This window comes from Alligator sinensis, unplaced genomic scaffold (genome assembly GCF_000455745.1).
Source record: "Alligator sinensis unplaced genomic scaffold, ASM45574v1 scaffold1308_1, whole genome shotgun sequence".
Taxonomy (NCBI): Eukaryota; Metazoa; Chordata; order Crocodylia; family Alligatoridae; genus Alligator; species Alligator sinensis.
Genome location: NW_005842416.1, coordinates 334,387 through 357,850, shown reverse-complemented (window position 1 = coordinate 357,850; position 23,464 = coordinate 334,387). Strand labels below are relative to the sequence as shown.

The 23,464-nt window shown below is 41.7% G+C and overlaps 1 protein-coding gene across 5 annotated transcripts in view; it reads right to left on the bottom strand.

Annotated features, from left to right (window-relative positions):
• The window catches only part of ARHGEF3 (Rho guanine nucleotide exchange factor 3), a 298,913-nt gene that overhangs the window by 212,751 nt on the left and 62,698 nt on the right, over window positions 1–23,464 (bottom strand). For all 5 annotated transcript variants that reach the window (XM_025211596.1, XM_006030056.2, XM_025211595.1 and 2 more), the window contains exon 3: window positions 9,407–9,473. In XM_025211596.1, the coding sequence (XP_025067381.1) occupies window positions 9,407–9,473 (67 nt within the window). The remainder of the gene's footprint in view (window positions 1–9,406; window positions 9,474–23,464) is intronic.

Genomic DNA, 23,464 nt, shown 5'->3' with positions numbered 1-23,464 from the left:
AGGGAAAGTCAGGGTTCTCTGCTTGCAGAGATGTGCCCCCAGCAATCTCTGGGGCGCGTCTCTGGAGCTGGGGTTCTGCCTTCCCCCACTTCCAGAGGTGTACCCTGGAGATTGCTGGGAGTGCATCTCTGCAGGTAGGAAAAGCTGGTCAGGTGTTCTTGGGGCTTGAGGAACCCAATTCTGTGTAGGACTTTCTCAGAGTGCTGGACTGGGCCCCTCAAGCCCCAGAGTGCCTGTCTGCGGTGGCAGGAGAGTGCTGACAACTCTGGCTGCCCAAGCTCTCCTGTCTTAAAGCAAATAAGCATTTGCTGCATGAAAGCAGCACAATTTATTACTACTTTCTGTCATGGCCACATTGTGGCATGACAAAAGGTATAGGTGTCTATTTGCTATCACTTTTTGCCTCCATAAGAGAATTTATGTCAGCACAAAAACAATGAAAGGCAACATCCATTTCCCCATTAAGATGCAGTGGACAGATCACTCTACACATTCCCTATTTCTTAAACATTTCCTATAAAACAACTGCTACTTACACTGTGGGAGACAGGATATGTGCTACATAAACCTTTAGTCTGACCTAGTAAAGCAATTCTTATCTTCTTATGACAATCCAGCCACTACAAGGAAGGAAAAAGGAAAGGGGGAATTCTGCTTTTCTTGATGGGAATCAGGGTTCAAGCTTCTACCTTTCCTCTCTTTAGCCTTCTGTGAAAGGGCAGAAAGAAATAACCATGGCTTGTCTACACAGGGAAATAGGCCAACAAAGTTACAGCAGAACATTTATACTGCCATAGCTGTACCACTTCCATCATATGAACATGTTCTTTCTTGGAATAGTGTCCATGTTTATTAAGGACCAGTATGTTCACACTGAGGGCCTAGGTATAATTTATTCTGTTATAAATTTATTCTGTTATAGGTCAATCTCCCTGTGTAGAGCAACAGTATGCTAAAACTAACAAAATCATGGAAAACTATTCAAGAATTTTGGTTTCTACTGTAAACTGTACAAGGGAAAAAAGACCTTACTGATGTTTGCTGTATCCCAATAATTCTCTTTCCAATAGGGGAACAACAGGTCATTGATCCATATTTGCAAATTGGCACCTGCATTGCCTGGTGCCCTCTTCTTGCTCCCAATGTACTTGGAAAAAGGACTTTTTGTTGTCCTTAATCCTTGTTAAGTTATAGCCCAGGGGATCGTATTTTTGTTGTTGTTTGATCCAGTGGACTGGTCTGAGGCTATTGGAAAGGAGGAGATCTCATTAGGGCACCGAACTAAACTAAGGCCTCATCACTAGAGACAACATCTACATACCATCTGCAAGGCATGCGGTATAGTAAAGGGACGGTTTTGGAGCCACACATCTAGCCCATAAGGCTTGCAGTGTCTCACAAGGCACCTGCTTAGAACAGGACCCAGCAAAGGGTCTAAAAACCCTTAGGTTTTAGTGGGGTCCATTAGGACCATGACTGCGTAGCACCTTGAGGGTAGCCTCCCTATCTACTATCTTAACCAACAGAGCATGGCAGGAAAGACTAGAAGGCACATGCGGGCCGAAGCTGGCAGTCACAGAGCCCTAGGGGCATCACAGCCATCTCTAGGGACCCCACCCCATGACACACAGAATACAGAAATATCGCAGTAATAAACAAAGGTGAAAGTATGGTTCTTTCCAATCATGTCCTTGATTCCACTATAATGTACAATGTTTAATGTGAACTACAGCTCCCAGAAGCCTCCAGGAGACTGGAGAAATTAACTGTAACATGCACTACAGTTCCCAGAAGGACAGAGAGAGATGTGTAGCCAAAGATTTGGAAGGAGCTGCAGAACCAGGACTGCAAGCTGCAGCAGCAGAGCTCAGAGGTGGGAGCTACAGGATGGTCAGAAGTCCCTCCAAAGTTGTGGGAAGTTTTAAGGTTTCTCAAGTGTACAGGGCAGGCTGCTGCTGCAGGATGGGGCCAGTGGCAGGTGCTTGGCACAGCCTTCAATGAGCACTGGGAAGACTGCGGTGCTGCTGCTGGCCCCAAGCCTGCCGTGGCAGCCTGCTGAAACCCAGTGCACAGATCTGAGAGCCTGCACCCCCCCAGGAAGAGCTGGGGAAAGCTATCAGAAAACTGGGGAATTGAACCGAGATGTGGGGGAATGTTCAGATCCCTGAACATTCCCCCAGTTCCTGGTTGGATTCCCCAGCTTCCTGATCTTTCCCCCAGCTCTTCCTGGCAGGTGCAGGGCCCCAGGTGACGCAGGATGACAGCAGGCTGCCGCTGCCAGCTGGTGATGGCAGCGGTTCTGGGCTATTTCCTCAGCTGGCAGCAGCAGCCTGCTGAAACCCTGTTTGTCAAGCACTGGCGCTGGCCCCAATCCCAGCCAGCAGTGGCAGCCTGCTGTCATCCCACATGCAGATCTCGGGGCCCGTGCCCCCTGGAAGGGCTGCAAGGCTATGCCAGACTCCTCCCAGGGGGTGCAGGCCCCCAGATCTGCATGAGGGGTAACAGCAAGCTGCTGCTGCCAGCAAGTGATGCAAGTTTTGCTTTGAACAGTTTGAGGTGCAGTTTACCAGAAACCCCTGCTCCTATCTCCTTGAAACTTGAGGCTTCATGCCCTCAGAATAGGCTACCATCCCTTCAATTTTCATCCAAATCAGGCAAGAAGTGGCAGTTGTAGGCATTGTCATGAGTCCCCATTATAGCTTATGAGCGAAATGTCAAAACGCATTAAAACAGCAAAACAGTTTCAACGAAACAGAACAGTGCTTCAAAACAGCAAAACAAAACACTGTCCCTTTGAAATGGCAAAACGGAAGTCGAAACGAAACGGCGCTGTTTCACACAGGTCATTCCCCAGCACCACCGCAGACCTACCTGCCCTGGTCATACTTCTCCCTCACCGGGCTTCTCAGTGTTCTTCATGGGCTGCTCACTCCTAGGCACTCTGCTACAGCCTCCACCTCACTCCCGTCCTCTCAGCCCCAGGCCCCATATAGGATACTTCCCATCAGGTGGCTGGGCTATGGCCTCCTTCATTCCAGCCTGCCTGCTGACCAATGCCCTTACTCTCTCACTGGTGGTCTCTCCTTTGAGAGACCTTCACTCACTTGAGCCTGGTCCCACTCTCTGGCCAGCCAGGGTGTGAGGGCTCTCTGCTACTCTGGCCTGCCCCTTGTAGTGAGCACACTTGCCCTTTGGCCACTTGGGCTCTTGCCCCAGCATAGACCGGTTGAGAGCCCTGGGTCAATCTGCAAGCAGCTGACTCTTTTCTACTTAGCAGAGGCCCCTCTGAGCCAGCCCCACCATATAGAAGTCCTCTCACCAAGCTTGCCTAGAGCCCCAGAGATCTAATATGAGGCAGCCCTTTACTCCACTGAGCACATCTGAGCCCCTGGCCTCACCTCCAGTTCTAATCAGTGGCTCACCTGGTCCCTCTGTAGGCTCACAAACTCTAAGCCCTTTCTGTTCGGGCTGGCCTGTGTCATCTCCGGGCCCTTGTCTCCCCAGCCTCACTCAATAGGCCATCCAGGCCTTTCTCTTGGGCCTCTTTCTACATGGCCTCTCACTATAACCTGGCCTTACCACAGCCCCAGGCCTTCAGCTCCCTTCTAAGAGCTCTGGACCCACTCGCCCTCCCCCAGGTCCATATGAACCTCTTCCTCATGGGAGACTGGTGCCGCCCAAGTCCGGGGGAATACCAGATCACCAGCAGGGGCGGGCCCTGTGTGGCCAATCGCTGAGGGGGTTCCCCAGTGGCCGATCATTGAGCCAGCGGCAAAACCAGAAGTGCACTTCCACTGGCACTTCCGGTTTCACAGCTGGTGCTTCCATGGGGTGCACCCACTATGCACCACCAGTGCTCCTCCTTCCCCATAGTTCCTCCCTGACCTCCAGATATTCCAGGAGTGGCAGATCTCTGGCTGGGTGTTGTTACTTCAGCAGCATCCCTGCAGCAACTGTTGGCCCTGCTCCTCAGGGCCTGCTCTTATACTGAGGCTGCTCAGTGCTGCTCCAATCAGACAACCTCCTGGCTATCGTGTGACCACCTGATTGGATCTGCTCCCACCTGTGGACTTCCTCACAGCCTGCTCAAGCCCTTAAAGTGGGAGGCACCCAAAGGTGCACTGCCATAAAACAATGCAGTTTTACCTTCTTCAGTACCTTATTTAAATAATGTGACAGTGTCCTGTCATATTGAATGTAATAGTTTGAATGTTTGTAATAGTTGCCCATTAGCCAGTTTAGAAAAAGACAAAATTCATCTTCTTATCTAGGCCATTGTTTTGGCCTACGTGAGGAAGGTCTGGGCTTTGCTCAAAGTTTTAACTCTTGAATTTTATCTTTAGAGGCCTTTAACAAGGTTAACCTAAAAACGACCCTTAAGCAAACATCCCACATTTCGAGTAATCAAACCCTAGGAGCCTTCGAAAAGAGGTTGTAAAAGGTCACTGCAGAAGTGTGGAAAATCCCCCAAAGAAACTGAATCCAGCAGAAATCTGTTAAGTAAGATCCGAGCCCAAATTTGGGAGTAGTGACAGGTTTGGTTAGGAAGGACCCAAGACAGCAACTCACTCAATAAAAACTGTAACCTACTGTCCCAATTTGGAGGTAACCTCACTTGCAGAACAACGAAGGAAGAATCGCAAGTGTAGGTCTGATCAGACTGATCACCTGAACCACCCTCTCTGTGAACACGAATCTCTTAGTTCACGCTGAAGCTGCAGAGCGCCCGAAAGGGACTGAAGGAAGGGGACTTAGTCCTATCAGTATTGAGGCCAGCCCGTTGAACCGTACTGCTGAGGCGAGCCCATTGAACCGTACTGCTGAGGCCAACCCATTAAATTGTACTACTGAGGAATGAAAGCATATCTAGGTGTTTGGCTTCTCAGAATCCTAGGACTGTAAGTATATTATGAAAATAATAGTATTGATTCAAATTTAACTATGAGTTGTAATTGTAGTTGTTTTTGTAATACTAATTCTTATAGCATTGTTTGGGAAGGAAGTGCATTTGGAGCATTGTTTCTGATATATGTAGTTATTGCGTGCTTAAAGTTTGTGGTATTTCTTAAAGGTAAGCAGTGTTATATGCGTAGCAAAGAATTTTAAAATAAAATTATGTTATAAAAATTAAGTGTGCAATCATTGTGAAATCGTGCAAGTAGCTAAAAATTTCCCCAGCCAGTGCATCAAATGAATCAGTAAATTGTGTGGGATTTTCTCTATTCCATAACCCACTAGAGACATGTCCCTCTCACAGCAAAGTGGGCCTACCATTCCTTCAATTAGAACAGTACAGAAAATTTAGCTGAAATAAAGGTGATGGGGGAAAACGGTAAAAAAGAGAGAGAAAAAAAGTTGAATTGAGACTCTTCAAAGCAAATTCTTGAGCTTTTTGGATTCAGTCTCCTGAGAACCCTCCTGCCACCTACATTGAGTGTATAAAAAAAATCAGATGATCACATCATTAGAAACAATATTATATACTTCAAGGGGCAGCAGAGGGGTCACAAAGACAAAGCCAATCTAAATCCTGGCATTTCTTATGTTTGAATGATGAATTCTGCACACTTAACTTTATTTTAACAAAGTGCTTTGTTTGTAATTATTACATATATATATTACATAAATTTATGACAGAGGGTCATCCACGTCATTGTTCATATAGGCCAAGCTGCAGCAATGTAGGGATGTGGCCAGATGTTCAGGGAAAAGCAGAAGTGGTGACTTTTGGTTGCTGCAACAACCACAAATGTGAACACACAGCTGCCAACAGCAGCCACTTTTTTTTCACATCTTCCCTCCCTCACACACATTGGTGCCGGGGTTGTTTGCCCCACCATCCCTCCCACCCCAAGTTATGTCACTGCCAAGCGGTACACTCAATGCAAGATGGTGGTATGTTAAGCTGCTGCCTGCAATGCTAAGGCATTAACAGAGAATGCCAAAGAAATTCCTCTGCCTGCAGCAATTTAGGGAGTAGATAGATTGTGGGGAGAGGGCGGGAGAGGGTGAGCTACTGGGAACTGGGTGCTGCAGAAATGGAGATTATGGAGAACTGCAGACTTCCCCTTGTCCCACATTACATAGCCCTTTACCCCATAGTTGCTCATTAACCTCCCTCCTAAATCCCTTTGCACTCAACACCAGAAGTTCATATCAAAACAATCCTTTATCCTATTACCAAGCCTTGGCAGGAATTGCTCCCCATCCACTGACACAGCAATCTCTTCCTTCCAGAGTCAATATTTGCAAAGGCTGAACTGATAAACCAAGGATTCGCTATAAGAAGTCCCAGCTCTGTTCCCCTCCCCACAATTTTCGAGTCCCTACACCCACATCCACCTACTTTTGTCAGCACCGCAATCATGCCCACTTGCCTCCATGTCCCAAGTTGTATTCACTTGTACTCAGTCCCTCACCCAGGATCCTTCTTTCCCCCAGACTTCCCCCTACTCCAGGTCCCCGCTTCCCTCCAGCACTTGCCATGGGACTGCTGCTTCCTCCCTGTTCCTCCTCCTCTCCAGATCCTCACTTCCTTCTTTTCTGCCCTCCTCTCCCTTCTGGATCCCTCAGCCCTCCTTTCACAAATCTCTGCCTCCTTCCACAGTCCTCTTAGTTCCTGGTTCAGCATCTAACCACTTGCCACTGCTCCTCCACCTGCAGGTTTTTATTTCCCCCGTTATCACTGACCCAGTCATTCCACCCTTGTTGTCTTTCTCCCATGTCGCCTCCCCCACTAATCTCACTCTCCACCCTAGACCCCATTCACTAAAGCTTACTTTTGTCTTGTAAAGCCCTGGCTCCATAATTGGCCTCTCTAAGAACAAGTGAAGCTGCTACCCTTGATGTGTGTGTGTGCAGCATCTGTGAGCATAAAGTGGGCAATTCCTGGGCCTTGTTTTCCTCTAAATCAGATTTCCTCCAGTTCACGTCCAAAAAAATTGATAGGGATCTGCCACTGATGCCTAGAATATTCCCTAAAATTCTGGAACTGACCTGCTGTGGTGCCCAAAAGTGCTCACGTTACGGACAATGAAATGCCATCAACTTGAAAAGTAAAGTCCTGCTTTGCTTAGACACACATGCATGACTGCACACATGTAGCACTAAATTTAGTAACATTTTGTGACTGTTAGAGATATGGAAATTCCCATTAAGAAAAAGAAATATGAAGTTCTGTTGGCTCCTACCCACAAGGCTCTAATTGCTAATGACATGGAAAAAATTTCCCCTGAAAACCAGATTCATTTAACTATGAGTAGAAGATAGAAGCAACTAGGAGTTTCCTTTGGTTAATGTTTAACATCCGGTCCTTCCTTATCGCACTCTGTGGTTTATGTTGGTGTATGCTGATTGATGCTTTAACAGACCCATTTTATCAGTGTTAGGTATAGATGTTTTTAAACTACTGAGCTGACTGTCAAATGAAGATCAGAGAATGAGCACAATATTTTAATTTTATGCTTGTGCCATTTTCTTCTGTTTTCATGATTTGGGGCTGTTGAAATGATCTGATATTATAACATGTGATCTAAGGATAACCTAAAAGTTTTCAACAAATCGTCAGCACTGAACAAATCAGCTTAAGTGCTTTTCAGTTTTGCCTGTTCAGCCCAAGGGTGACAGCACCAAAAACTCACTGCTGTCATCAGCATTAATTCAGCTTTTCCTTTTGCCCACTAAGATTTTACTCCTGTTTGAAAAGACATCAAAGTTCCTTTTTATTCACCATCTGTACCAAAACCTTACTGACCCTACGTCAGTTCACTGAGCTTTTCATAACATACTTTTTCCATCCATCAAAGTAAAACTAGTTCCAAAGAATTGCAAACACTGACAAAAATTTGGCTCTGTTTTGTCCAGTACTCCGTTGTCTGAGAATTTCAGCCTCCAGACAAGTTAGGCAAATTACTGATGCATGTTTTTCCTTGTTTATTGAGAGATACCTACCCAAACCTTTTCAAGAAATTAATACTGGTAATTGTTACTGCAGCTGCATTTTATGAAAAGTTGCCACCACTAAATATCAAGTCTCTGCCAGTCTTATAAACCTCCCTAAAAATAAGGTACCAGAAAATGTTCATATACCTTTGGTTTCTAAAACAAAAGAAGCAATTCAAAGACCTCTTTTTTTTTTTTACTAACAGTCTCCTTTAGTCTGCTATAAATAGCCCTGCTCCCTGCTCTCCACTCTCAGCCACTTTACTGCTTTTCCCACCCTATCTCCATTTCTTCCCCCCCAAGATCCCTGCTTCCTCTCCACATTCCCCTATCTCTTCTTTCCCTCCTCCCCATGTTCCCTTTCCTGGCTCCTGCTTTACTCCTTTACTCCCACTTCCTCTAGAGTCTAGACCCACCCAACTGCCCCACTCTTCTTTAGGCAGATTTGAGTGCTTTCCTAGATTGTTTAGAGCATTGGAACACTCCAGTCAAGTTCGGTTTTAAATTTTAAAACCAGTTAAAATGTTATAGAAACAGTTATACTACTTTAGTTTTGTTGAGAAAGGGTTTGGTAAAACAACACAAACCTGCCCTGAAACATCTGCAATCCCACTATTGCAATGCCTTAATTCAGATATGACAACAAATTTATAAAAATAAAAGCTGGCTACAGACAAAATTAAAACTGACTCGACAATTTACAGTCTAAAAGTAAATGCATGTAAGAACTGACAAAAGTTAAAAAGAGGAAATTTATCAAATTATTTTTGTCTTAATTATTAAGTTACTATTACAAACATTGAATAAGGGAATCCGTATAAGAATACATACTTCAACCTATCAACTATACCATCCCATTTAAAACACTTACAGCAAAGTGTGCAAAACACATGCACATGTTTAACTGCTTTGTTGAACAGGAATAGAATGAAACACATGACTTAAGTGCTTTGTAAAATGGAGGCCTAAATGTATTAGATATGGTTTGCAAGAGGCACATCTTCCAGATCTTGTTTTGCATATAAGAGCAGTCTGTTGTGAGTCATCACTGTGATCTTAATATGATCTTAAAGTGAATGTCTAAAAAGAATTAAAGTAACCTGATCAGATCAGTCACTGGCAGAACAGTAATAGAACTCAGGACCACCTGACTTCCCTTGTGCATAATCCATTATACAATATGGTTTTTGGACAATTCTAACAAACAGAGGCAGGTTTCATAAGAAAAAACACAACAATCATGTTACCCCACTCTAATTACAACACAATCACCTGAACTCTGTTATAAATTCCAAAATATTACACATATACAAATTGTAAGTAGAGAGGCTTTTTAACATCCTGAAGATTTAAAACTTCCTCTATTCTGTCTCTGATCTTAATTGTAAAATGCAATGAGGTGGGGTGAAAAGGAAGTGAGAGTTGGAAAGAACATACACATAACAAAATAAAATCCCAAACTTACCCCTCTGAAATTCCAGCCTTTAGAAGAAGGAAAAAGAGAAAATGTGTTCTGCTGTTGCTGTTTAGGCCTGCAAGAAGAGATAGGGAGAAGCATTTACTGTTTGCATTCTTTGCTGTCACATTCAACGTCAATACTGGGAGTAAAAGGAGCCAAAGAGAAACGTGTGCATATTTCAAGCGCTAAAGAGACACCTTAGATTTCTTTCTGCTTTGTTTCAACTGGCTGTATTCCTGACAGACTTCTCTTTTCACCTTAGGAAACACTGTTTTAATATGGATTGAGAGTCAAAGGAAAGAGGCAACTTTACAGAACTGTTGAAACATGTTGGACTGATTTCTAGGGACAACCACCCATCATTCCCAGTAATATCCGCAACCCTGAAAAGCATGCCAGCTGCATTCTGTCTTTGTACCATATCCAAAACCATACCAAAAAGAGAATGCAAGTTACTCAACAGAAACTTGCAATCAGTTGAAACACCAGTTCAAAATGTATTTAGCCAGGTAATATTTACAGGTTCAATGTATTCTGAAACTTATCTCCCTCAATATATTACAATGATACATATATGATTATATTTGTAAAAATGAGCATCTTAAACACATTGTGCTTTTAGTTTTCAACTGTGAGCAAATACTGTTTAGAATTTGTAGCAGAGGAAACTAAGCCACAGGTTGAATAACTTGTCAAAATATAATAAATAAACAAATGGTTTAGGACTATAACCCACATGGTAACTCACATCATTAAAAATATTGGTAGCCATGCATAACATTTATTATTTAAAACATTACATTTGTGTACAGTTAGGATCTCCTCTCCACTCCCTTGTCTAATAACCAAGCCTAGTAATGGGCAGGTTCTGATGCACTCATGAAACTGGAATAGCCCTCCCCAGTTAAACTTTTGTAACCATTTACAACCTACACAGTGTTCTAGCAAAGGCAATGATAGCACCTCACTTTCACTTCCCTCTACCAGTGAGAACATACTAGTTTCATGGTAGAGTGTAACCCAGTTTTAAGATACCTTTTTCAACTTCTCATATTGGATGCAGGCATCTGGGATTCCTAACATGGTTTTCTAATGCTATTTGAATACTTCTTTATTTGCTAATCAACTGGTTTGGTTGCACTATCCTTTGATGTACAAGTGTTTCAGCAAAAAAGAAGAGTCATCAAATACTAAGTCAGACACAATGGATGTTTTCACATTTACTATTCAGTTCTTAATATTTTATAAAAGAAAGGTTTTAAGAAATAAATCTAAATCTATATCAATCTAAAATGGTATAAAAAGCCTTTATTTGCAAATAAGTTGAGATATTCCCATCTAAGAAAGCAGTTAAGTTACTTTTGGTTTGCCTCTTGGGGAGATTTTTTTTGAATGTTTTTTGTTTTGTTCCGTTGCTGTAAGTATCCACATATCTTCCTCCTCCACCATGATAGATATTCTCCCTCCTTCAACTCCAATTAATTTTATTCCTCAAGGAAAGCATAATAAAATACATTCACCATCCAGCATGCCCTCACAATTAACATATCCAAGCTTTGTTAGACCAAAAAGAAATTACTTCTTTTTCCAGATTCCTAATAAGCCATCACGTACTTTAAATGAAATGAAATTTCTCCCTATATAGAAGGAGAAAAACAAGGAATAAGGAAACAAAGTAATCTCAAACCTAACAGAATAGAAGGTTTCCTGCTAAAGCTGCCATTCATCCTTCAAAAAGGAGACATTTGTTCTTGTAATAAAGGCAGTAGGTTGGGATTTGGAAGACATTCCTGGCTCTACCACAAAGCATCTATGTAATTTAACCTTACTCTGTACTCTTTTCCAAAGATTCGGAGAGCTTTGAACCGATTTGGACCTTTAAATTGGTCCCCTGATTCAATTTGGATTCAGAGATTCGGCCGTCGAATCTCCTCCAAATCGAATCACCACCCAAAGCTTCACACAGCCCCCTAATATTTAATACAAGGGTCCAGCTGGATCTCAACTACCATATTACATTATACAAAGGGAGAGGAAGAACCATGCAAAGAACCACAGTGATTAAAGTTGACAATTTCTCCTAACTGTTTCACGCAAGTCCTTCTGAAGTGGTGCATACAGATGATCCTGTAACAGGAATTTAGGTGGAGTTTTGAAAAGCACCACAGACTTTCAATGAAACTAGTGCTCCTAATTCAAATGGATGCTTTTCCAAATCCCACACTTAGCCTATGTTTTCACATGTTCTTCCCTACATTTTAATGCCATCTCCCAGGAGTTTTCTCTTGCCTCGTCTTGAAGCATACTCTATTAGTGCTATTTTAATTTCAACATCTGGAAAACAAAAGACATTTCATCTTCCACGAGCATGTTTTGATTTATATATTACAGACAACAATAACAAGGGAAATGAAAACTTAAGAATAAGTCACTTATTTCTGCCCTACAATCACCTCTGTAACAAGAGCTAGGAACTCTGCAACTGATGATATAAAATTGACATATCATCAGTTAATTTTGTTAATCATTTATCACTGTCAAGTTGTTGTTAACCTATAAGCTGAAAACATCCCCTACATATGAGCAACAGCTAGAAAAATGCCTATAAAAAGACTTGATGCTAAATCTACATGTCAAATTTTGCCACTCTCATTCTCTTTGCTAATTTACTAATCAGGCAGATTATTTTTGGAGTCGGAATAAATCACCTGTACTAATTCACAATGAAAATCTGGGGTGCTGACAGACATGCAGATCCCCACTGTAACTCACAGTGCTTCAAAGAAAGCACTATGAGCTACAGTGATCCCCCATCCCCCTGACCCAACAGACATTCGTTGTTTCAGTTAGGGGGATGGAAAAAAAAAATCAAGCTACACTTTAGAGCCAATCCATAAGAGAGAGACGGTCTGTATGCAGACTCTCTCCCCTAGCCCTGCCCACCCTCCCAGCTCTGATGCTGTCTGTAGGATGGGAGGGGAAAAGAGGGGGGAGACAGCTGTAGGCTGGGATTTGCCTAGCTTGCACTGGAGTCGGGGCGGGTAGATTGGAGAGCCTCCTGAGGGAGGGGGAAATCCAATCTACTCCCCGCCCCCTTCAGGGAAGGCTCGGCAAACCCCAGCCCGCAGCTCCCTCCTCCTAACTTCCCCCTCTCCCCTTCCTGCAGACAGTCCTGCTCCCACACAGGGACTAACAGAAGTTAATGAAGATGCTCTGCTTTGGAGCATCATCTGAACACTCTTTATATGAGGGTTAATTTTTTGCGTGAGCAGACACTTTTTAAGTGCTCTGCAGCCATGAACTCCTGTCAGGGCATGGCTGTAGAGTACTTTCAAGGGGCTGATAGTTCAACAAAATGTCACCAGCACCCCGGTTCCTTTTTTCCCCATTATTGTGCTGTTATCAGCAAACTCTAACGGAACAGCTGAGTAAAAGAAAACAGCTGCAAGAAAAAGAGCTCTTAATTAAAAGTGTAATGAACCATGTCAAGGCACTGTATGTCCATCTAATACTGAAGGAAGTACTAATATTTTATGGTTTGGTACATACTAAGAGCACAAGACACCACTCAGTGATTTTTCTTCCAATTTATACAAACCTCTTGTAAATCAGGTTGAAGTAATTACACACCAATCCTATAGTTATCACCTTATAGTACTAAGTTTCCTTCACTATGTCCCTCAAAGGCTGGTTTTACTTCCACAGAACTGATCTAAACGTTACTTCATTGTTTTCTGTTCCATGTTTAGAACACCATAACAGGTTAACTGTCATTATGTGGCTTACTATTTATATAAAATCAACTTAAAACTATACCCATTGTGTTTTTACTATGGGGTATTAGATTAAAAATAAAAAAGAATCTCAACTCAAGCTTACTTAATATTATTTTGCTTACAATATGTATATACTCCTCCCAGCTGCTGTTTGCAGTATAGCAAAAGTAGTAATTCAAAATAAATTAGCATCAGCATAAGGTCTTGCCATGCAACAAACATTGGGAATTATTTGCTACACTCCCTTAAATGGCTTTTTTTTAAATTACATAGTGGGATTCCATATTTATTGTGTATCACAAATTCCTCATTTAATTTGCTACATTTACAAGTTTCTCAGGCTTTTTCCTCCCACTTCAGCCTCAGATCTGCAAGCCAAAATGGGTTTTTTCATTCTCACATGTCACCATGAGCAATAAAATTCCACAGATTAAATTCTGTTCTCACTTAAACAGTACATCCCCATTATTGTCAGTGGAATAAGAGTTATAACTGGATGAATTTTTCCAGACCTTCCAAAATTTGCACTATCTGTTAATGGTGCAAAACACAGAACAGAATCCATCTATCTCAGCTGTAAGTATTGTCTCTTTAGTGCAAACAGGAATTAGAAGTCTGGAAATGGTATTTTTGTTATGAAAATATGCAGATTTTACTGGGAATTTATCTCCTGGATAAGAAGGTACTTTTTTAGAATAGAAGTCATATGAACAAAAACTTCAGTACAATTACTGTTCAGTGTTTTCTCCTGCACCACCTTCTGTGCTCCACGGTCCTACCTACATCATGCTGGTAGAAGAGAGATGAGAAAGCAATAAAAAGCTACGGTATCTTTATTAAATGCTTAGGGTTTTATAAAGACTTAGTTCCTACATCTATTTGAAGATGGAAGTAATCCTTGTTAACACCCATGCAAATAATAAAACGAAAAGCTCTACCAATCTAGCAACCAGCTCCTTTGTAAAGTAAAAATTCTTTTCAAACAGCTAATCTCTGGCAAAAATAAAGGTTGTTTCTACAGCTGCAAATATTTTAGTAAGATAAAAAATAATGACTGTTCAGAACACTGATGTTAAAAACTATCCCTTGGAGTGTCAACTGCTGACAACCCATCAAAGTATGCAATAATATACCCTTTGTATGTAAAATATATATTTTTAATATATTCGTTTATATTTGTCTTCATGAATTAAGCAACTTTTCAAACGGGATTTATCTGGTGAAGACTGAGATATAACAAAAGCAATTTTAGTCAAACAAATTCAAATAGAATTGAATCTGGCAAATCTTTTGCATTACAAGAAATAATAAATCAGTAATGTTGGTTGGTATTCATTAAAAAAAATAGCTTCCGGGGCAAAATATATTCCAAGTTAAAATTTTTTAACTATATTTTTTTAAAAATGGATTTATGACCTATATGATAAAACCAAGCACAATATATTTTGGAGTTATATAGGCCATGTACAGCCATTCAGTTTCTTCTGGAAGAATTGCTGCTCTCCCAGGATAAACCATGAGCATAGAGATGATCAACATTTTTCTCTCAGGGCAAAAGTGGCAGTTCCAAGAAAACAATAGTCCAGGAACAGCTACGGTTAAATCACTCCTGGGAGAGTTTCTCTTCAGGGAGTGAATGGTTGTACAGATTTCTATCTTACAGAAGCTACAGCACAGTTCTCCAGCATCCCAGAGTACTTTGCTTCTTTTGCCTCCCCCCAGAGGACATTGTGTTGCTTGGGCTGGGCGCTAATGCTCCATCTGAGCAGGAAGCAAAACACACCCTCTTCACTATCCCCACAGTATGCTACAGGGAAACACTGACTAAGCCTGAGAAATCTGGGTCAACCAATCAGAGCTACCCTGTGCACTGACGCCACCTGTCTTCACGCAGACTGAGGGACCTGCAGAGCATACTGGGCAGCATCAGCACTACTCAGTTCTTCAGGGGCTCAGCATTCAAATGTCTGTTCAGAGATGTCCAAGTAAGTTCTTCTACCAGAAAAACAAACCTAGGAGAATTCTCTCAGATCATTAGGAAGTGTGTACACTGCCACACTTTTACAGACTTGAGATTGGGCTTTTGAAGTCTGAGAGAGATTTTTTATTTTAAGTAGATACCTGAACTCTTTTGCATGCAAAGAGAGAGAGTCACATTCTATTCTGACAATAGACAAAACTAAATTTAATCAGTTTTCATAAGCCTAAAGGTAGAACTGAATCCAGAAAAAGTCAATCAAAATATAGACTAAATCAGCTTGGAAGAATTTTAAAAAACACCCAAAAAACAGGTTTCTCAAGTGCCCTCATATGGAAAAATTATTGCAAAGCCTATTTTCCAAGGCAAAAACATTTTCCAATAAAGACACATGTTTGATTTGCTGAAATCTCAATCCTAAAGATTTAAGGTACTAGCTCAGGTCCTTATTTCACAAGAGTCCACTCAGTGTAGCAGTATCGGGCCTTTAAACTAAAAAGAAAAAAATATTCACCAAGAGAAAGTAGGCAAGGTTTTTTACCAACATATACATAATAGTTTATATTATAAACTATTCCCTATACCCGAAGACTGGAAGAAGGCCAATGTGGTGCCTATCTTCAAGAAAGGGAGGAAAGTGGATCCGGCTAACTATAGGCCCATCAGCCTGACTTCTATCCCGGGGAAGATCTTAGAAAAGTTTATTAAAGGGGCCATCCTTAATGGACTGGCCGACGCCAACATCTTAAGGGATAGTCAGCACGGGTTTGTTGCGGGTAGGTCTTGCTTGACCAATCTCATTTCCTTCTACGACCAGGTGACCTATCACCTGGACAAGGGAGAAGAGATTGATGTCATATATCTTGACTTCAAAAAAGCCTTCGATCTGGTGTCCCATGATCGCCTCTTGGAGAAACTGGCAAATTGTCACCTTGGGTCCTCCACGATCCGCTGGCTGGAAAATTGGCTCCGGGGTCAGATCCAGAGGGTAGTAATCGATGAAAATCACTCATCGTGGTGTCCTGTGACCAGTGGGGTCCCCCAAGGCTCTGTCCTTGGACCCATACTGTTCAACATCTTCATTAATGATGTGGACACTGGAGTCGGAAGCGGACTGGCCAAGTTCGCCGATGACACCAAACTTTGGGGCAAAGCATCCACACCAGAGGACAGACAGGTTATCCAGGCTGACCTGGACAGGCTCAGCAAGTGGGCGGACGAGAATCTGATGGTGTTCAACGCCGATAAATGCAAGGTTCTCCACCTTGGGAAAAAAAACCCGCAGCATCCTTATAGGCTCAGCAGTGCTATGTTGGCTAGCACTATGGAAGAAAGAGACTTGGGGGTCATCTTTGACCACAAGATGAACATGAGCCTGCAATGCGATGCGGCAGCTAGTAAATCGACCAAAACGCTGGCTTGCATCCATAGATGCTTCTCAAGCAAATCCCGGGATGTCATTCTCCCCCTGTACTCGGCCTTAGTGAGGCCGCAGCTGGAGTACTGTGTCCAGTTTTGGGCTCTACAATTCAAAAAGGATGTGGAGAAGCTTGAGAGAGTCCAGAGAAGAGCCACGCGCATGATCAGAGGTCAGGGAAGCAGACCCTACGATGACAGGCTGAGAGCCCTGGGGCTCTTTAGCCTGAAAAAGTGCAGGCTCAGGGGTGATCTGATGGCCACCTACAAGTTTATCAGGGGTGACCACCAGCATCTGGGGGAATGTTTGTTCACCAGAGCGCCCCAAGGGATGACGAGGTCGAATGGTCACAAACTACTTCAAGATCGTTTCAGGCTGGACATAAGGAAGAACTTCTTTACTGTCCGAGCCCCCAAGGTCTGGAACAGCCTGCCACCGGAGGTGGTTCAAGCGCCTTCATTGAACACCTTCAAGATGAAACTGGATGCTTATCTTGCTGGGATCCTATGACCCCAGCTGACTTCCTGCCCTTTGAGCGGGGGGCTGGACTCGATGATCTTCCAAGGTCCCTTCCAGCCCTGATGTCTATGAATCTAGTTTCATATTGTAGAATCATAAAAGGTTCGACAAGAAGTTGAAATAACAAAATAGCCCCCGGAGAATCTGTCTGCATGCAAATACCAGGCTGAATCACTGAACCTAGTATATTCAATAGTGAGAAGTCCTACATCTACTATTTTTCCACGTTTTTATCGCAGTATTCTTATTTACACTATGAATCAATGAAGAGCATCGCAGAATACCCTCCAACTCCAGATTACCAAAGAAACCACATAGTATTTTTTCCAGTTTTGCATTTAATCAACTTCTTGTAAAAATGAAGAACATTTTCTAATGTCTTCTGAAGACCAAAGCAAGGTATTAGAGGTTTTGCTGTAAAAATTGTCAGAGCCTCCCACTAATATAGCATTTAGCTGTTATACAAATATGGCCCCTATTTAAACCTTTAACATATTTTCAATTCAAATTTTAACTACTGTACATTAGTTTAAAAAATAACAATTGATATTAAACACCAGAAAGTATCTCTGTGGAATACACAGACCTTATTCTCAGTCAAAATAAGGACTATCCCTCCCCCCAAAATAGCAGATATAATTGCTTCTGGTGATGTTTTAAAATGGAGGTGGGTTCAACCAAGGCATGTTTTAAAGAAACAAAATTAACTTTTCTTTTAAAAAGTTTACTTTGTATTTTCAAACTAATTGTTCAACAGTAAAACATAAATGGCGGGGGAAGGAAATCCTGAATTTCATTTTTTTAAAAGTAAAATGCCATAATTGTGATTGTTGTAATTGAAGAGGATTGAAAGGATTTTTATTTATTTGGCTATACACGAAGAACCTAGAATCAGTCCCATACAGTTTTAAAAATTCTGGGAAGAGAGAGAGCAGCAACATTCTTATTAATTTGTTTTGTTGCTCTGCCACTGCATGACTATGATGCTGCTTCATTTTTTATAAACTGAAAAAAAATTATAAAGCAGAAAATATTGCTTATTTGTATGTTAAGAACCCTGCATGGACAAAATTCACTATTCATGTTGAACAGGATCAAACTGCAGTGGTTACATGCCCCCTGTCATAAGAACACCAACGAAAACAAATCTCAACGAAAAACGCCACAACAATATTCAAGTTCAAGGAAACGCAAAGAGTTTATTCCATTTTGTTTTCAAAACAGATATAAATCCTTAGGGAAAACCTAGTGGTGAGAAAGATCCTACAGTCCAACAAAATACATTTTATCATTGGTTGTATCCATAGAAATTTCTTTTGTCCTTGAAGTGAGCACTACAACTCTATCATAACACTCCCAAAATAAAGAAAACAAAAGGTCTTCAGAGATGTTTTGTTATTGGAAACCATATCATCTGGCCCTCAATTTAGAGGTAAATACTAATTTCCATTCTCACAAATAAAACTTTTGGTCTCTAAGGCTATTTTAAATTATTTATATCAGCAATGTTGACTCAAAAGAACTAAATTTTACAAAAATATTTTGGTTTGAGGTAGCTAATCTAATATCATTTCCATTTTCTATTGCTATTTGCCTGCTCCATCATTTTCCATCACCCACGTAGAGAATTTCACAGGTATGGTAACATAAAAGACCTCCTGTTAATCTTTTTAAAGGATATCACATGATATTTTTCATTGCTAGTTCTTTTGGACATGCGGAAGGTCACGCAGTGAAAGAAGAAGAGTTTTTTATAAATTTAAATCACCTGAAAGCTGATTGTTGCTTTCTAAGTATTTTCCCTGAAAAAGACTGCTCTTTCCTGAAGACATTGTATATGTGCTCATACGAAACATGCTTAACCAGGGTGCCATGTGATCTTGAGGATGCCACTGGGTACCATACAATATTAGCACTGTTAGGTGTGCAAACTTAGGAATCCATAGTGTCAAACACATTCTGACCTTTGTGGGCTTTCCAAGTCCTTTGCAACAGAAGAATTGGTCTATTATTTTTCCATAGTCAAAAAAATAAGGGAAGGCTGAAAGCGGGCATTTTTTGAGAGGTTGCTGAATTTAATGAGATGTACCTCAAGTCTAAAAAGGTTAAGAATCACTGGACTAGAACATGACCTGCCTCGTAATTTACAAATACAGACAGACTTTATACAATCCTGGAAAAGTTATATATCTATCAGCTTTGGAAACAAAAAGATTAATTTTCCAAATACATGTGACCTTGCCAATGGCCTTTGACTGTGATGTTTAGTAACTGTGAAGGCAGAAGGTACCTTGGGTGACAGTGATCACAAAATGATAGAGATTAAGTTCCTAAGGGGAAGAAGGAAGGAGGATCCAGGGAATTAAGGACCAGTATGACCTCAATACCTAGAAAGATAATGCAGCAGGTCCTCAAGGAATCTATTATGAAGCACCTTGGTCTCCTCTAGGTGATCAGGAATAGCCAGCATGGATTCACCAAGACCAAATCATGACTGACCAACCTGATGTCTTTCTTTAATAAGGTGGCAGGCTCTGTGAATTGAGGGAGAGCAGTGGATCTAATATATCTTGACTTTTTTGACATCTCTTATGACAATCTCATTAACAAGCTAAGGAAATACAGATTAGACAAAAGTAATAGAACATGGATACAAAACTGGTTGTATCATTGTGCTTAACAAGTAGTCATCAATGGCTCAATGTATAGTTGGGAGTAGGTATCAAGTGGGGTTCCCCAGAGGTGTCTCCTGGGTCCAGTATTGTTTAATACTTTCATTAATTATTTGAATGATGGGATTAAGTACATGCTTAGCAAAGTTGCATATGGCACCAAGTTGGATGAGTTATAGATACTATGGATGGTAGGGCTAGGATCCAGAATGACCTGGTTAAACTGGCAAAAAATGATCTGCAATCAATAAGATGAGATTCAGCAAGGACAAGTGCAAAGTCTTGCATTGGGGACAGAATAACTGCATGCACAAATACAGACTGGACTGCACTCCAATACTGCAGAAAAGGACTTGAGGGTTACAGTAGACCATAAGCTGAATATGAGCCAAAAGTGTGCTCATTTAAAAAAAGGCCAACAGCATAATAAGTTATATTAACAAAAGTATCACCTGCAAATCAAAGGAAATGATTCTTCCACGTTATTGAGCATTGATGAAACCTCACCTGGAGTACTGTGTCCAATTGGCAGTGAGGGATGGGGCTGCATGATGGACACCCCTTGCAGCCAATCAGTGGTAACAGGCTGGGCCACATGATAGGCAGCCCCAAAAGCCAGTCAGCAGCAAAGGGTGGGATCACTGCATCCCCTCAGCCAATCAGAAGTGTTGGGGGGCTGCCATGCTCCACCTGTGAAATGGCTGCCCAGGACCACATTCTGACCATGAAATCGGACAGCCCCAATAGATTAGGCAAATCTCCAAATACAGGGCATTTTCTGTGTTTCAGGTATTGTGTCTTGTAAATGTGTGTGAGGGTTTTAAGTGATTTTAGGGATTCTTTAGGTACATATCTGCCTGAGAATGCAAGGGGCTTGATTTGCTGCCCCAGGAGGACCCTCCAGTCAGTCCTATGCTTAAAATACCACCACTTTCTTTGATAAACACCAGTATGTGCTCAGTTTTGTTTCAAAGTCAATTCTGAACCCTTCCAATTTTATCACATGCTCCTAAAAGAACTGTAAGTTTCTGATTTGTCAAAACTTAAAAGGAGATTAATCAAAGTTTAAAACAACATCTAATATTTAAATGGATTTAATTCATCAATGTCAAATTATGTAACACTTACCAAGACAGTTGACTTTAAAAGTTTTCATTACACCTGGCACTGCATGTTCCAAGAAGTCAAATGAAAATTACATATTGAGCTGAATTCATTTCTCACTCACACCTGTGCAGTCATGTCAGTGAAACTGTGTCAGGGGCCTTAACAGATAGCCCAGCCTAGGCTAATTGCCTAGTGGGCCACATCTGCCTGGGACTTTGACTGGCAGCCCTAACCCTGCTACTGACTCCAGCTGGCCACTGTCTGGGCCTCCTGCCTGGCTACTAGGAGAGCAGCTTCTCATTTAGCTCCAGCTGTAGCAACAGAGTCCAGACCAGCTGACAATTTTGATTAAGGTCTATTTTGGTAAGCTTTTCTGCCATCCTCCCCCCTCCCCCTGTTGCTTGTGGATTTTCCCTGGGAGCCAGTAACTTGTCAATTTATCATCTAATTCTCAGACCCTGACCCTGCCTGTGTTTTGGACTCTGTCCCTGGATTTCTCTCCAGTAAGTCAGTCTCAGCCTCCTGAACCTTGTTCTGACCTGTTTTATGGACTCTGCCCCAGGGTTTCCCCCTTGGATCTAATAACTTGACTCCTAAACCCTGATTCAGCCCATGTTTTAGACTACATCTCTAGCTCCTGCCTTCCCCAGTGGCCTAACCACTAACCAGACTGCCTACAACCCCGTCCATTACAAGCTGCACAGATGTAAATTATATCAGAACTTGGCTTAAGGGGTTTAGAAAAACTTTTTTCCTCACCATATTTAATAATGGTGTGGCCTTTGTAACATCTCTTTTTAGTCTGGATGTATCACATGCCTTTAAAATTATTTGAAAGCACTGTAAGTGCCCAATTGTTTACAATTGTTAGGGTTTTGTCTTGTAGTCTACATGCAAGCAAAATCCCCATAGACTCCCAAGGGAATTTTGTTTGTGCAGGGCCTACCAAACTCTAAAATACTTCCAGGTTAAAAAAAAAAAAACACATCCATAGCATAAACAGTAAAGTGTTTACCTCTTTGTTCCAAATAGAAGTGACATTAATATAAATAAAGCAACTGCCTACACAGAGGCTTCTTCACAGGTATAAGGGCCCAATTTTAATAATGAATTACGGTTAGAAAAGCACTGTACATATTTAAACCATGTCATGTGACTGAGGTGGGGAAAGAGCGACTAGCTTTTTATATATCCGTATAATAAAATAGTTATTTGTAAATTAAAATTTCTGAATGATAAAATTATTACTACATATTTACTGCATGAATGCTTCTTTCCTGAAATCTGAAAAACATTTTAGGCTATAACGTTTTGATATCAACTCGTAATTCTCACAGGTAAAAAGCAAGCCTTTCAAAATGGTTTGCACTCTGTAACCAAATATTGCTTTAATAAGAACATTTAGCTGTTTACCAAGGGAATTATGATGCTACTTAGTAAACATAAGTAATTTTAACTTTTTATATCATTATTTCTGAAGGGATAGTTTAATATTTCAATCAAGATGCAGCAAAATGTTTTCAGTCATTCATTATCATTCAGAGCTGGGTTCCTGTGGGAACATTGTGCATCAGTGTTGCCATAGCAATTACTATAGAAACCTTTGAAAGCAGTGGAGTAAAACCTGATGAAACTACAGCTCCCATAGAAGCGCCATTCAGAATATCAATTCTAAACAAAAAACATGCACTTACCTAGCCTTTAACAGCAATAGTTGTGTTTTACAGCATCCCCCATGCATTTAATTACATTCACTTCATCTTGATGCCAAGTCTTAAAAGCATGCAAAAATACAAAACCACTGAGAATTTTCTTATGACTACAGAGTAGCATACTCCCTAAACATAACTAGTGATGGGCCTAACCCACACACACTTTGGGTCCACGACAAAACATTTCCTAAGATGGGTTAAGAGTGTTTGGATCTTGGTGTGTGATATAGATACTTTTTTTAAATTTAATAAATTATTCTACAAACTTAAGAACTGCCCTACTGGATCAGACCAGTGGACTGCCTAGAACATGGAAATCTGTCTAAAAGTGACAAATGAAAGTTATTCAAGGGAATGTATATCCATCACAATCAAATTATGGTTAAACCTGTCAATGCTGGAAGCTGTCTATGATCAATCAGTTAGTGGTTGTCTATGCCAACGCCGTCCAATTTCTGAGCACCCACAAGCCACTTGGATTACACACACCCTCTGGGCGTCCCCCTCCTCCCGCTACAGCATGCTGGTGCCCCATGCCATACCACATGCTTGCCTCCCTCCCCACAGCTGCACTGCAGTGTGCTGTGCAGTCCCCCAGCCCTGCTGCCCCATGCCACACAGAGCCCCAAGGTCCACCAGAGCCCTCCCACCCACAGGGTCCCTCATAGTTTCATAGTAGTTTCATAGTTTCTAGGGTCGGAAGGGACCTGGGCAGATCATCTAGTCCGCCCCCCTGCCATGGCAGGAAAGAGTACTGGGGTCAAACGACCCCATCAAGATGGTCTATCTAACCTCCTCTTAAAAACCCCCAGGGTGGGAGCCTGCACCACCTCACTTGGAAGCTGGTTCCAGACCCTAGCCGCCCTGACCGTGAAGTAGCGCC